Source organism: Mustelus asterias, chromosome 11 (genome assembly GCF_964213995.1).
Source record: "Mustelus asterias chromosome 11, sMusAst1.hap1.1, whole genome shotgun sequence".
NCBI classification, from domain to species: domain Eukaryota; kingdom Metazoa; phylum Chordata; class Chondrichthyes; order Carcharhiniformes; family Triakidae; genus Mustelus; species Mustelus asterias.
Genome location: NC_135811.1, coordinates 50,124,259 through 50,140,999, shown reverse-complemented (window position 1 = coordinate 50,140,999; position 16,741 = coordinate 50,124,259). Strand labels below are relative to the sequence as shown.

The following is a 16,741-nucleotide window of genomic DNA, read 5'->3' as shown; positions in this document are numbered from 1 at the left end:
CTATAGTCTTGTTCCTGATGAAATGTATCTACATTATTATTTCTTGCTTTTTTCCTTGAATTTCTTTAAATTACAATGTAGTCCAAATCATCAGTTATATTGGAAACCAATGTAGGCCCAACACTGACCCACTTCCAACCCTCCAACTTCTCCATCCAAGCAACACCCATTAACTCTAACCCTTTATATTATGTCCCGAAATGGATTTTAGAAATCGTTATACAGTTTCTTGTAGTTGCGGATTGAAACAGCTCCAGATTTAGCACTTGCAATTAGTGATGCCAAAGGGAAGCTGATGCAGAAAATGGGTGATCTTCTGAGGCTGGGGCTATTGACTGTTGGATCTAACTGCTTTACTGGAGCTGGGAGTGCTTAATGCTGGCCCTGGAGTGTGAAATGAAAAGTATTCCATTCTTCAATATTAACATACTTTACCTTATTTACACAGATTTACACAAACATGCATGCGTGCGCACATGCAGTCAGCTTTATCCTGCAAATTGCAAGGCGTATAGGCTGACAATCTTTATATATTAACGATCTAGATGACGGGACTGGGGGCATTCTGGCCAAGTTTGCCGATGATATAAAGATAGGTGGAGGGGCAGGTAGTATTGAGGAGGTGGGGAGGCTGCAGAAAGATTTAGACAGTTTAGGAGAGTGGTCCAAGAAGTGGCTGATGAAATTCAACGTGGGCAAGTGCGAGGTCTTGCACTTTGGAAAAAAGAATAGAGGCATGGACTATTTTCTAAACGGTGACAAAATTCATAATGCTAAAGTGCAAAGGGACTTGGGAGTCTTAGTCCAGGATTCTCTAAAGGTAAACTCGCAGGTTGAGTCCGTATTTAAGAAAGCAAATGTAATGTTGTCATTTGTCTCAAGAGGCTTGGAATACAAAAGCAGGGATGTACTTCTGAGGCTTTATAAAGCACTGGTTAGGCCCCATTTGGAGTACTGTGAGCAATTTTGGGCCCCACACCTCAGGAAGGACATACTGGCACTGGAGCGGGTCCAGCGGAGATTCACACGGATGATCCCGGGAATGGTAGGCCTGACATACGATGAACGTCTGAGGATCGTGGGATTGTATTCATTGGAGTTTAGGAGGTTGAGGGGAGATCTGATAGAAACTTACAAGATAATGAACGGCTTAGATAGGATGGACGTAGGGAAGTTGTTTCCATTAGCAGGGGAGACTAGGACGCGGGGGCACAGCCTTAGAATAAAAGGGAGTCACTTTAGAACAGAGATGAGGAGAAATTTCTTCAGCCAGAGAGTGGTAGGTCTGTGGAATTCATTGCCACAGAGGGCTGTGGAGGCCGAGACGTTAAGCGTCTTCAAGACAGAAATTGATAAATTCTTGATTTCTCGAGGAATTAAGGGCTATGGGGAGAGAGAGCGGGTAAATGGAGTTGAAATCAACCATGATTGAATGGTGGAGTGGACTCGATGGGCCGAATGGCCTTACTTCCGCTCCTATGTCTTATGGTCTAATATGATACTTCATAGAATTGCCATATGTAGCTTGGCTTCCAATCAGCTTCATTATAATTTGCATATTATTCTTACAAACTAAGTTAAAGACAAATAGCAATAAATTTATTTATCATAGTTCAGGTGCTGTTCGGAAGACTGTTTGTTTAGTGGGCTATAGTTGGCTACTGGATAAAAGCAAATTACTGCGGATGCTGGAATCTGAAACCAAAAGAGAAAACGCTAGAAAATCTCAGCAGGTCTGGCAGCATCTGTAAGGAGAGAAAAAAAAAATTCTCTCCTTACAGATGCTGCCAGACCTGCATTTTCTCTTTTGGTTATAGTTGGCTACTGCTTTCCATAGAAGATAATTTCTCTGTTGTGTTCAACAGAATTGCAAAAGTATTATTTATAAATTGATTTTATTTATGAATGTTTTCTTTATGCTTGGCAAACAGAGGAAATCCTTCACTTTGGCACTGACTAATAATTTCAATTGATTCTATGACCATTGTAATTGACCTAAGCAGTGAATCAAATTTTGTAACTTTAATTTGCAATTTGGAATTGGTGTAAAGGATAGGTGGGTACAAAATATATTAATCTGACAGTTTTATATTTTCCCTACTGCAAGTAAGTTGCTTATCAACAGGAAAAAGGAAAGAGGCTTTCTTTTTTTTTGTTCATCAGTTTCCAACCTGAAGACATTACTGCCATTAAATCCATTCCACAAGCACAGATCCCTGAGATAATTCACCCTTGTGGCTGTTAATATTGTGCAGTTCTCTGCCTTGTCAGCCAGCCATTTGAATGCAGGAGGTTCACATGTGTGCTTAATCTTTTCTCTCCCAATGCCAATACCTGTGCTTTCTAATAAGGGTTGCTGGATAGCAGTTGGGAGTGGAGTGTTGGCTGATTTTCTCTCCTTGACCTAGATCCACTGAGGTATACTGTAGCACCTTTGGCTGAGATCAGCTAACTTGACACAGGATGGAATTTTCTGGCCCTTCCCACCAGCGGGATCTTCTGGTCCTGTCAAAGGCTAATCCCTGCGGTGGATTCCCTGGTGGTGGGAGGACTGGCGAGCCATGCAAAACGCCGTGGAAGGTCCTGCCAACAGCCAATCGTGAACCGCCTCTGCTGCCGGAAAGTCCCACCCTCAAAGTAGAAATTGAATCTAGCTGAATACACTTGCTGAACCTTTAGGGAAACATTTTGGATGGATTCCTTTATTTCGCTTGCATCCCCCATTTCATCAGTTTATTATTTAAAACAAAAGTACTTTTTTTTTTTGCTCCTCTTTTCCTTGCTTCTTCTCTCCTCCAGGACATGCAACATCTGCAGCTAATCTTCTATCAGGTCTGTATGAGTGCATACTTTTTAATTTATTACAGTGCTTTAAATTTTCAGTTAGTAACTTTCAGTCATTTATGTCTGGTTTAGATTGTTCTATTCCTAATAGCCACATGCATTTTTCTTTGGTGCCTTTTCCCAGTACAGTAAGAAAATTTATTCAGACATCTAGAAGATGGTAAGACTGCTGCAATGGCTGTAATTCAATCATTTATCTACTTCCATACTTCCAGAAGCAGAAGTTACTCCTTCACATCAACTTGAAAATCGAGTGTTAGATGTTGGGTAGAACAAGTTCTTAAATACTGAATAAATTTACTCCTGATACATTACCAACATCTTGAACAGGATTCAAATCTAGTTTTCTCCTCAAACCCTTATTCCCTACCACCTAACAGGCCATTGATTTCCCCTCACTGCTTCTGTTAGCAGCTGTCATTTTTTTTAAGGCCAAGGACTCAATCTTGGGATCGTATTCAGCCATAGTGTGGCTTAAATGGAGTAAGCTATTTCTTATAATGAAGACTGGACTCTATTAATGTTAAGTGATTTATGGGTTGCTTTCTTTCCTTCAGGATAAAATGTTCCATTTCTGGATAAATACGTTCTTCATCCCACAACCAAATGAGAACTTAGATAAAGTAGAAAATGGCAGCATAGTTACAGACAAGGATGATGATGGTTGGCGTACAGATAATGACAAGGAATATCTGGCCCTCACATTGACTAAAAATGAACTTGACAAGGCAAATAAAGACAAGGCCAACAGATACTTCTCACCAAATTTCAAGGTTAGTAAAGAGTTCTATATAAAATGTTGAAAATGGAAAGTATACTATTGTACCAATTTTGAACTTTGCAGTTAGTGCCAGATGATTTTGTGCTTACTAATGTCGAAACCTCTTCTCATCTACCAAGATTTATTTTTCTTGCAGAAACCATTTATTGCCTGACAATGCATATACTAGGTAATAGAAGAGGAAATTAACAAATTATTAACCACTGAGGCTGTAGGGTTGTTCTTTTACTATTAATTGTATAATCAATTGGTTGGCACCTCCATGAGAAGTGTTTGTGTAGAATTACACTAGTTGTATCAGTTTTGGCCACATATGGGATTATTGAAGAATGATTCTTATTAACCCCGTTACGATCTTTGGCCAGAGTTATGGGGATAGGGCGAAGGGGAAATCCTGGATGGGGTGCTCTTTCAGAGAGTCAGTGCAGACTTGATGGGCTGAATGGCCTCCTTCTGCACTGTAAGGATTCTACGGTGTTTGAGAATGGAAAATTCTCACCTGCATTCATACTTTCAGCATCTTTCAACCATGTAAGTTGGTACGCCAACTTTTTTTTAGTCTAACTTAAAATGTAATTAGTGCAGCGAAACTAGAGAGCAACAGGTGTTCAACCTGGTTCAAAAAGGAAGAATAGAATACAGTAGGAATCTGTAGACTAGTTAGCCTAATGTCATTGCCAGGAACCTCCTTTCATTGGAGACATAGTAATTAAACATTTTGAAATTTATGGATGAATCAATTGAGGTAACATAATTTGGAAAGTTGTGATAGAGGCAGGGACTGTGACAGATTTTGTGTATGTGACATTTGACACAGTCTCAAAAGAGAACTATTAAAAGCAATCATGAGTATGATGTAAGAAAAAATACAGGCAGCTTGGAAACAAAATTGGTCAACAAACAGGAAACCAAGAGTTTAGGATGAATAGGCATTGCCTGAATTTACAAAGGTATTCGAAATTGTTTCCCAAAGTACCATGCTAGATCCACTTTTATGCTGTGCACATTAAGATTTGGACTGGCATATGGGGACACAACCTCAAAATTTGATGACACAAGAACAGAAGTTGTGGCAAACAGTGAAGAAGACTGCAAGTGTCTTTAATGTAGTGTCCTGCATACGAGCAATATCAAATAAAATTTGAAACTACAGTGCAATGGGCTGATTGGTAGGTGGCTTTGCAGTAGAATGTGGATTGTGAGACGGTACATTTTGGGAGCCAGCCATATATTTGTTCTTTCACCAAGGCCCCTTCCCTCCACCTCTATGATATTGCCCATTTCTGCCGCACTTCAAGTTCACCTGTGGAAATGGTCATCCACGCCTTTGTTATCTCTAGATAGGACTATTCTAATTCTTTCTTGGCCAATCTTCCATCCTCCACCCTCTACAAACTTAACAAAACTCTGTTGCCCATATCCTAACTCAGACCAAGTCCCATTTGTCCACCACCATTGTGCTGACTGACCAACATTGGCTGCCCATCTGACCATGTCTCAATTTTAAAATTCCCATCCTTGGCTGCGATTCTCCCATCCCGCTGCACTAATTTTTTAGCGCAGTGGGCCAGGAGAATCACGCGTCGGCCGATTCCTGTGCGCGTTCGTGCCGTGCTTTCGTCTCCCAGGCCTGGATTTCCAGCGGTACTGGGAGGCGGGACTAGCATTTAAATAGTATGTAAAATACCATTAGCGGGCCTGGGACTGAATTCTCTGGGTCCACTAGCGTCTCCCACCCCCGCCACAGTGTTTCACTCCAGCAGGGATTACACTAAAACAAAAAGTTACAGCACAGGAACAGGCCCTTCAGCCCTGCAAGCCTGCACCAACCATGCTGCCCGACTGAACTAAAACCCCCTACCTTTCTGGGGACCATATCCCTCCATTCCCATCCTATTCATGTATTTGTCAAGACGCCCCTTAAAAGTTACTATCTTATCTGCTTCAACTACCTCCCCGGTAGCGAGTTCCAGGCACCCACCACCTTCTGGTTAAAAAAAAAACGTGCCTCGTACATCTCCTTTAAACCTTGCCCCTCGCACCTTAAACCTGTGCCACCTAGTAATTGACTCTTCCACCCTGGGAAAAAGCTTCTAAATATCCTCTCTGTCCATGCCCCTCGTAATCTTGTAGACTTCTATCAGGTCGCCCCTCAACCTCTGTCGTTCCAGTGAGAACAAACCAAGTTTCTCCAACCTCTCCTCATAGCTAATGCCCTACATCCTGGTAAATCTTTTCTGTACCCTCTCCAAAGCCTCCACATCCTTCTGGTAGTGTGGCAACCAGAATTGAACACTATATTCCAAATGCGGCCTAACTAAGATTCTATAAAGCTGCAACATGACTTGCCAATTTTTAAACTCAGTGTCGATGAAGGCAAGCATGCCATATGCCTTCTTGACTACCTTCTCTACCTGTGTTGATACTTTTAGTGACATGTGTACTTGTACACCCAGATCCCTCTGCCTATCAATACTCTTAAGGGTTCTGCCATATACTGTACAATTTACTGTATTTACTTTCAGGGAACTAGCGGCCCAACCCCACTGGAGTGTAGGGGGAGCAATCGGGGGTCCCCCAGGGGGTTGGGTGGTGTTGGGGGGCGGTGTCTCCTAGGCATTGGCATCCTGGCAGTGCCAGCCTGTGTCTCCTGGCACTGCCCAAGGGACAAGGTGCCAATATCCAGGGAGCATCCTGGCACTGCCCATCGGGCATGGGGCAGGGCCTATTGGGGCAGGCCTAGGGGTGGGGCCTACTGGAATGGGGCCTAAGGGGCGATTGGTAGGGCTGCCCACCCTCTGTTCTTCAAATCCCTCCAGGGCCTCATTCCTTCCTAAAATTTCTCAAACTCTCCAAGATCTTGCCCTTTTCACTCTGGCCCAATTTTAACCGCTCCATCATTGGCGGCCATATCTTCAACTGCCTAGGCCCTATGCTATGGAATTCCAACCTCTCCTTTAAGACGCTCCTTAAAATCTATCTCTATGGCAAAGCTTCTTATCATCTGTCCTAATTTTTTTTTAGGAGGTAGAGTTTCAAATTTTATTTGCTATTGCTCGTATGAAGGACACTATATTAAATTTGCTATTGTATACTAATACAATAGCTTGCATAAATGCAAGCTATTGTATTACTAGAAAGTGACTCGTGTGTGGATAAGTAATGATACTTGGGTTCACAAACATAATTCCTTGAATTAAGGATGCAGAAAAATAACAGCAAAATTGAAGCAGAGAATTGAGTGAAAATGGAGTAGAGAGATTAATTTTGGATCACAATGGCCCTTTGGTAGAGCTCACAAAATGGATAGAATGACCTGTTCTTCATGTTTCTGTGCTGTAGATTTCTGTGGTTAGAGTCATAGAGTTTCACAGCACAGAAAGAGACCCTACAGCCCATCGTGTCTGTGCTGGCCATCAAGCACCTATCTATTCTAATTCCATTTTCTAGCACTTGGTCCATAGCCTTGTATGCTATGGCATTTTGAGCTCTCGTCTAAATGCTTCTGTAGGTTTGCACCACTGCAACAGCTCTTTACATCTTGAGATCTTCCTTGTATGACATACCTCCTTTTTAACACTGAAGCTTTCATACCTCTACACTTGAGATATTTAAAAACTGATATGGAATATAAAAATATATCCTATTTAGTAATGAAGCATTGCCAAATTTGTTTTCAACTTCAATTGGCAGTTATCCTGTTAGCCTTATCAGTGATGGATACTTCCACAAAGCTGATAAAATTCAGATATTCATTGGGGCCTGGAACCTGGGGTGGGATTTTCTGACCCTTCCTACTGGCGAGATCTTCCAGTCCCACCAAAGGTGAACCTTTGGGTTGCCCAGCAGAATGGCTGGTGAACAATGCAAATGGCCATTGACTTCAGTGGGACCAATAAGAGCAGCCTCCGACACTGGAAAGCCCGCCACAGGGGAAGCAATGACATAGTGGTTTTGTGACTGGACTAATCCAGAAACTCAGAGTAATGCTCTGGGGACCCGGGTTCAAATCTCATGGTAGATGGTGAAATTTTAATTTAATAAAAATCTGGAATGAACAGTCTAATGATGACCATGAAACCATTGCCGATTTTTGTAAAACCCCATCTGGTTCACTAATATCTTCTTGGAAGGGAAATTTTCCACCCTTACCTGGTCTGGCCTACATATGACTCCAGATGTGGTTAACTCTTAAATGCCCTCTGTAGTGGCCAAGCAAGCCACTCGAGGGCAATTAGGGATGGGGATTAATGCTGGTCCAGCCAGCGAAGCCACATCCCATTAATTTTTTTTAAATCGATACTGCCATCATAAAGAGGGAGAAACACAAATAGTATGGTTCATTTTAAGGATTTGATGACAAATCACAGTCTTCTCGCTTTATGGTTGTGACAACCTAATTCTGAACCATATTTTGTTTTTCCTCCTTTCAGTAGCATTTCTTTTATGCACAAAGAAACGTTCAATATCCCAGGTTTTGTTAGATTTTGCAGCACTTTTCTGTAGTTTGCCTTTATTTATGATTTCCTTGGTTTACAAAGTTATTGGTACATTGGTTAATAAGTGCTTCAAAACCTTAGCTAGATTTTCACATCCTCATATTGGAAGTAAATGATTTTGACTGGACTGCTCTTGCCATTCAACTTTTAAAAAAAAAAGAGAATTTAAAATCAAATTAGACTGCTCTAACTGCGCTTTATAAAGTATAACCATATTGTGTTTGAGAAGAAGTTATCTTCACCTTTTCATTCTATTCACAAGATCAACTGGGAGGCAGGGTGGAATAATAGCTGACAAAAGGACTGTTGTATAACTAAGGTAAACCTTGGCAGTTGCACTGTCACCACTTAAAATTTTGACATTTGCCAACACTCTTCCAGAATTCAGATTTGGCAAGGGTTCTTTAGCAAACAATGGACTGATAAGATCAGAAACCCTTCCATTAACATGATTCCCTAAATAATAGAGGATTCTCCTGAGGTTTCTCAAAGAAAGCCTTCATCCAACAGATGTAACTTCACATAAATTTTTATTTGCAGAGGTATAGACTGCTTATATCTGACATAAAAAAAATGAAGCTACTAAACGAGCTGGGGTTGTTAGATTGTGTTTTTTCTAGTACAGTAAAGTGGGTGATTATTATACTATTAATTCCAGAGGGGAGCCTAGAAATCTGTAAGGGGGAGACATCCCTGTAGTTTTCTGAGAACATACCCTTACTTATAAGTGAAACTTCTGTCCAGTGTTGACATTTTCCAATCCAAGTTTGTTCCCTTCTCACCATTTATGTGGCTATTAATTACTCAGGTTATCAAGTTCCCAGACTTTTGTACATAACTTTCAGGACGCAAGGATGTTTTGGAAACTAAGAGATAATTGGCATGCTACATGATTTGAATTGCAGATTAAGGAACCATGGTTTAAACAGTTATTTAGTAGTACAGAACTTGAGTATTGCTTAAAAAGAGACATGTTAAAGCTTTTTGTCCTGCACTCATCAGAGCACATTACAAGAATACCAATATACAGGGACGCAACCTGGTGCATTCTCCATAGCAGCACCTCTACCAATCAGAATCTACTTGTCAACCAATCAGCACTTTCTTCTCATAACAGTATAAATTGTTGTTCCCCCTTGTATTGTATTCTTGCGAAGTGTGCTGATGAATGGAGACAAAAAGCTTTGACATGTCTCTTATTTTCAGCAAGAACCATGATTTATTGGTTAAGATTTTTAATTTTGGAACCCTATTATAATGCAGTGTATGCTTTAGTTTGGAAGTGAGAACAGCTGTTAGTAATTGGAAAAATATTGGGGAATTATTCTTGAGTTTACACCAGCATGGTGGGGGTGGGTGAAAAGGAACCTGTGCCTTGTGTTATTGTGAATAGTTCTATGTTAAGGAAAAGACTGGCTCCAGATTTGTACTTTATTCAATGGGTAAACAGTGACTTTAATGAGAATACAAAATCTCCCGCTAACCTGTCTAAATTACTGGAAAATCATATTTTAAATAAGTAGAGAACTTTTTTAAAAAAGCATTGGAACTGTCTTTTTAAAAGTAGGCACCCTGACCCTGCATAATTTCACACCATTTTTTGCTGAGTTTCAGTCAGATAATGTGCTTGTGAATTTGTCATGCCTCAGTTACTGGAGCTCCAAAGGCAAACTTGGGGAAAATCAGGAAGGGATGTTTGGTACAGTATTCAGATTGAAAGGCTGCATTATGTCTGAGGTGATTATGGCCACACTCCAAAGCAACAAGGCCAACACAGCTGAGATGGCAGCCACCATGGAGATCTTGATGCAGAACTTTGGTCCTGCATTGCTACAGGACATGCACTATCGTTCAGGCACTTGCTGGGATCCATGAGTGCCAATGCCAGAAGACGGCAGGGCTTCACGAGCTTGCTGCATCTGCCTCTCCATTCCAAGGAGGAAGTCAGAGGCCCTCGGGCAACCTATGTAAGGAGGATCAGCTGATGCACATCCCAGGATCATCTACCCAGATGACCCTTGGAGTGTCCTGGTCATCTGAATCCCATCTTCCTGTTACCATTTCAGCTCCAACTCCTCAGGCCAAGGAAGGTAAGTAACACTGCCACAGAGCCGGACCCCAAAAGCAGACTCTGGCTCTTCAAGTCCTACTCTCCGTAGAACGCCCGCCAAGGTCATCACAGACAACAGGGTGCAGCAGACAACAAGCTGCCTCCACCTCTGCTGTGGATGTTGGAGTTGCATAGTGGAAGGGTTAGAAAAGTCAAGAAGCTCTAGTTGCACAGTGTAGGCACGGGTGTTAAGCACTTTTATATAACATTCACCTCTGTAAATAAACTCTCATTAATTGAATCCTTTCTATGGTTCCTTATTCTGATGAGCTGTGTTCCTGTAGTTGTAACCTGAAAACTGGATTCCTGCACCGGCACGGTAGCACAGTGGTTAGCGGCGGCACGGTAGCACAGTGGTTAGCACTGCTGCTTCACAGCTCCAGGGACCTGGGTTCGATTCCCGGCTTGGGTCACTGTCTGTGTGGAGTTTGCATGTTCTCCTCGTGTCTGCGTGGGTTTCCTCCGGGTGCTCTGGTTTCCTCCCACAGTCCAAAGATGTGCGGGTTAGGTTGATTGGCCAGGTTAAAAATTGCCCCTTAGAGTCCTGAGAAGCGTAGGTTAGAGGGATTAGCGGGTAAATATGTGGGGGTAGGGCCTGGGTGGGATTGTGGTCGGTGCAGACTCGATGGGCCGAATGGCCTCCTTCTGCACTGTAGGGTTTCTATGATTTCTATGATGCACCAGAAAAAAGCAGGGTGGTCAGTCCAGGCCTTCCTCCATGTGCTTTCTGCAAAGTGTCCAGCACATTGCTGGCATCCCTTCAGTGATTGAACACATTATTCGTGCTTGTTTCTCGTAGGGAATGAGGATGTCTTCCACAATGTGAAGTGCTCGTGTCACTCATTCCAGTCATTGTCAGTGTGTGCTCTCTGCTCCTTTGAGCTGCAGCCAGCCCCCTTATCCCATATGCCTCAGCCTCTGGTGACACTGAACATCAAGGATACAGCTCACAAAGGATGACTTTAGTCATTGAGAGCAAGCAAGTTGCCATCAGCCAGACAGGAATCAGACATTCTCAGAAACTCTGAGGATCTATGCACTGTCCCCACTGTAAGTCGTCATCGTCTTCCTCGGGCCTATGGACAACCTCTGCATCCCCATGATAGGAATCTTATCACAGAGGGTGTGGTGCGCCTTTTCATCAAATGGGAGAGCAATGCTTACAGAAGCCATGTGGAGATAATGAGATGTCCTCACTGGATCTCCTCATCAATCTCCATGAATCTAGCGGCAGTGAGCTCAAATGCCTCATCTGGACATTGCCATTGTCACATGGCTGTCATCCTCTTTCAAGGACCTCCTCAGCCTCGTCCCCTTCGACATCCTCCTCAGCAGAGGAAATATGCCCCTCCTCTATCTCTTCCTCAGGCAGTTCCTTCCCTGTTGCGGTGCCAGGTTGTGCAGAGTGCAGCAAACAACCACAATGTGTGACATGCTCAGTGGATTGTATTACAAGGCTCCACCAGACCGGTTATTGCATCAGAACTTCATCTTCAGCAAACCAGTGGTCTGCTCCACCAACGTGCAAGTTGCAGCATGAGCCTCATTGTCTCAGCTGCACTCTGTTTGCACAGGCATCCTAATCACCACCTCAGTGGGTAGCCCTTGTCCCTGAAGAGCCAACTGTGCAGCTGCTGTGGATCTCGAGATACGAGGGATCTGAGAGCAGCTTTGAATGTAGGTATTAAGCATACTCCCGAGGAATTGGGCATGCATCTGAAGGATGTGTTTGGTGTGGTCATAGACCAGCAGAACATTCAGCGAGTGGAAGCCCTTGTGATTTTACATAGATCACTGATTTGCATCTTGAGACCTGAGTGGCTGATGAGCGGGGATGATTGGAACAAGCTTTTACGCCAACGTAAAATACAACTTTGGCCTCCTCACAATATTTTCCACACCCATCGCCAAACCTGCCCTATGCTAAGAGGAATGGAAAATCCTAGCCAAAGAGTATATGCCCTGATACATATTTCACAATACTTCTAAGTCATGCATTGTAGTTTTTTTTGCATATGGATGAGTCCAGAGCAATGGGCTGTAAATGTGTTGGCCACAATTCGGTGAATTTTATTTCAGAAAATGTGCAACATGCTGCCCCGTGGAGCTGCTGAAACAAGTAGCATTGGCCCATTTAAGGGTAGTCTTAATTCATACAGGTGAGAAAAAGGAATACTGCCATAATGAGGCAGGGTAGAAAGCATAATTACACTGGGAGGACATGATGGTCTTTAAACTCTGATATTGGACTAAAACTCATGCTTCTGTGCAGTAATTATGGCTGGAATTCCACGTATGTAGGTGACACCACAATCATTTTATATTTCATTTATTGTTTGGAATGTATTTGTTGCCCATCCCTGTGTGCTCTAATACTTTGAGTCAACCACATGGCATGGAACTGAAATCTCACACACCAGACAAAGTGAGGATGGCAATCGGGTTTCTGTGACAGAAGGGAAAATTCTTGTGGTTGTTTTTTGCTGATAACCTGCAAATCACCAGATTTCATTTACAGCAGGGAGAGATTTGAACTTTCAGCCTCTGGATTGTTAGGCCAATACCAACTGCCGGGCTACTGATTTACAAACATGTTCCACCACATTGTTCTGTTTTGAACACTGCTGCAATAATATAATCCAAGCCTTATAGAACTGTGGGTGTATCTACTACTGTACCCTGTTGACATGTAGCTGTTATCAGTTTTCTGTGGTTAATTCAAATAATATCAGTTGTTTCTGTTCCTTACTTGACTTAACAGCTGGGACTAAAACAACTTAGACCATAGTTTCTGGATTTGTACATATTATATACCTCTGTGATTTCATTTCAATGTGTGGTGCATACTGTTTTGAAGTATCAGTGCCATACTTGTGATGTCAAATTGAAAATGCATTGAAGTTCAAGCTTCATGGGTACGGTCTGTCATTCAAACACCGGTTTTGATTTACATGTCTAAAATAGCGAGATTACAGTAGCACAATGTTTATTATCAATTTGTAGGAAGATTCATTACACCAAAGAGCGGTGTCTTTCTTACAAGTTTCTTCTGAAATTCAAAAAAGTGCTGAAAATTGATGTGATATATCTGATGAGTAATTATTATTTTTTACTGTACAGGTGAAGCTGTTATTCACAAAAACGGTAGAGGAACGACAACAACATCCCATGGGCAATAGTTCAACCACAGTAACGCCAGATGTTAGTGATAATGAACCAGAGGACTATAGATACTCAGACACCACTGACTCTGACCCAGAGAATGAACCTTTTGATGAAGATCAGCATACGCAGATAACGAAAGTCTGAAATATTTTTATGGGAAAATTAAAACTGCGAGAAAAAGGAAACAAACTTGAATAAACTGAAAGCAAGTACCTTTTTTAATGGCAATAGGACAATGTGTCAAGTAAAATGCTACACCAATTATAGGAACAATGATCTTTTCCTGACCAATGTTGTTTAGCCCCATACATACATCCGCAAGGTTTTGACACTGTTGTCCGATGAAAAGAGATTGCGTGGATATGTTATGTGTATACATTTTTGTGTGTCAAGTGACACACAAAATCGCAATCAGGAAAAAAGAGGCACTTTCCCATTTAATTCCAGTTTTATAAAAAGTGGAGACAGATCTGGTGTGTACGTAGGAAATTTTTTCCTTTTGTGTTATGTTGCCAACAGTAGGTGCTAACTTACCTGTACAAAGGGTTTGTGCCCTGCCCCCTTAAATCCATCTAACGACAGATCAGTCTGTTATCAGCTAGGAGGATTTATGAAAAGGTTTGCATAAAATGCATGTTTTGGGAAAAGGGATAAGAGAGGATGCACAGAAAGGAAAAAAAAATCCATACTCTGGTTCCAGTACCACCTACAGCTCATTGCACCTTTCTGTAAGGCATTAAGCCTTGGTGATTGTGCAATGTGCTGCGACTGCTGCTTGCTTTTTGTGCTTTCAAAGCACACTGGTGCTAGAAAAGGCAGCTGGATTGAGGAATTCTTTCTGGGAGGAGGCTTGAACCTCAGTTAAAATAAAAACAGCTTACTGGTCCACAGATGTACAGACTGTGGAGTCCATGTAGGGAAAATTTTCAAGTTTTTTCCTTCCTTTCTTAGGGGATGTTACAAGCTGGAGTCCCTTGGTAATAATGGCTTAATCTTATAAATGTGGCAGCATGCCCGCTCAAAGTTATGACAGTTAATGTAAAAAGGAGAATTTTACAATGATTTAATAAGTTAGCTAGAATTATTTTAATTGGTGCTGCTCCACTATGTCCTGTGTAACCAAGGCCAGTGCTTGAAGTTGATCACTCTTTTGTTAGTACTGTTTTGGACTTTAAGTCAGTATCTATATAAATTACCCTCATTACGTTTATGTAGTACTAGCTGTTTTATTTCTGTTGGCAAGATGCCTTCTTTCTCCAGATCTAGTATTGGCATATGATACGTGGTAAGGGAAGATTTGGATTGGGAGTATGCAGCATTTTTAGGTGATGTGTGTCACATGCATAATATATGTTGTGTGCAAGTAAACAGGGAAAACTGTTGCAACTTGTGTTTCAACAGGATAAACAGGTTTTGACAAAAGGTTGCAGTATGCACAAGATTTTAACATTAAAAATAAGAGGTTTTGTATTCATATCTAGGAAGCTGTGTATACGTTACTCATCTGTAACAGCATGAAATGAAGTCTGTTGTACTCTGTTGGGTCATGTGTTAAACCGGTAGTCGTCGTCATTTCCTGTAATTGTGGAAAAATAGAACTGCATACTCCCATGGGGCCCAGCCAAATGGAGTTACACAGACGTGGTAAATGTCTGCTGTGAGAATCCCTTTGTGTCCTCTTTCAAGAGGGAAAAGTAGACTGTTATAGATGGCAAAACTGTATTTTGCTGGAGGGTTATTGCATTAAATTGTATCTATTATTTTCTTTACTTCAGCACTAAATTTAATATGCTTGGCCATTTGGTGATGGACAACTACAATTACAAACATTGCATCCAGCTTGGGCTGGAAGTAACTTCCCAAAACATTTAGTGTTGGTTAGTGTCTAGATGTTTCAGTTCTGGTGTCTGTTCTTGCTATAAACCATGAATCTTTAAAATTTTTCTTTGTAGTGGCGCTTTAAAACTGTCCAAAAGCTAATGTGAAGAGCATGAGTTGTGCAGTGAAAGAAAAATGGACAAATGTAGCTCAAGAGGGAAGGAATATAGGTTTATAGATCAAATTACAAACTTCTGTTAACAGTTTTCTTTTATTGATGAGACGTTCCTTTTAATTTTTGTATTGATTTTCTTCCCCCTCCCTTTCAAAATCCCTTCACTTCTGTTGATCACAACTGAACATTTGAGACATGCCACTTTGAAGAGTTTCCTTATGTATATCATCTTTCATAAAGACGTTTATTATTTTTATATTGATAATAAAAGGAAATTTTGACAACCAGGAGCAGGCAATAAAAGCCAGTTTGTAAAAGGTGCACAAAAACAAGTGAAGGAAAACTTTCCTGCCTTACATGCCTTGGAAATACTTAGCTTGGCTTCAGGCAAAGTATTTATACAGCTTTATTTTCCCTTTAACATTAGGGGGCAAAGAGACGGCCCTTCCATCTTCAGAACACTGGAAATAAAATTCTCAGTGTCATTTGGAACGCTAAGGAGCCGGGTTAAGAGCAGCTGCATATTGTACCAGGCTTTTGCACTGTAAGAGTTTTTTTCATTTTCTGTTGAAAATTGAGGGTGTATTGGGGTCCATAAACAACTTTTCCAAACCTTCTAAAGGCCTTGCATGCTGAAGGTGGGAAAGGTGGTAATAGTATGTTTTCATATTCTTGTATTGATACCATCCCTGTAGAGCCAGACATACGTTACTTTGACTGAAAAAGTTGTCCAGTCTCTTTTTTTATTTATGACAGTATTCATAATTTAGTCTGGTAAATACATTCTGTAGGTTATCTCTCTTGAGTTTCCAGACTATACGCTTAATAAAAATTCTTTGGATGTGCAGCAGCTTAATGTCCGAAATTGTTTGTTGACAGCATCACTGTAAAGGAATTTACTTGGCCATCCTTAGTCATCTGTAGCCCCACTGAATTATATTTGCCACAGTAAATCACAAAGGGCAGTTGCATGGGTGGCCTCAGGGGTCCTGCACTGTGGCACAAGATATGGGCTGAGTGGATTTCACAGGCAGCATCCAATATCCAAGTTTCAGCTTTAAAATATTCATAAGGTGCCAGTGTGAGAGTCCATGTCATTAGTAATACCAGATTTGTGCAATATGTTTAACAAAGCCTGTGGTTGCCACAAAGTGCCTCTTGTTTACTTAAAATACTGTTCAAAATTCTGTCATCATGCATGCAGATGGAAAAGGTGGAACTGTGCACTATAAAGGGGCTTCACTGCAGTGTAGGACAAAGCTGCCTGCTGCTCTGCCTGTTCAGATTTGGATTTTGTTTCATATAGAATATGTATACAAAAATATATTTTCAGCCTGTAAAACAGCCTT

The 16,741-nt window shown here is 41.4% G+C and overlaps 1 protein-coding gene across 2 annotated transcripts in view; it reads left to right on the top strand.

Annotated features, from left to right (window-relative positions):
* Positions 1-16,242, top strand: part of ptenb (phosphatase and tensin homolog B) — a 165,897-nt gene extending 149,655 nt beyond the window's left edge. For both annotated transcript variants that reach the window (XM_078223581.1, XM_078223582.1), the window contains 2 exons: positions 3,402-3,617; positions 13,355-16,242. In XM_078223581.1, the coding sequence (XP_078079707.1) occupies positions 3,402-3,617; positions 13,355-13,543 (405 nt within the window). In that variant the 3' untranslated portion in view covers positions 13,544-16,242. The remainder of the gene's footprint in view (positions 1-3,401; positions 3,618-13,354) is intronic.
* Positions 16,243-16,741: the final 499 nt, after the last annotated feature.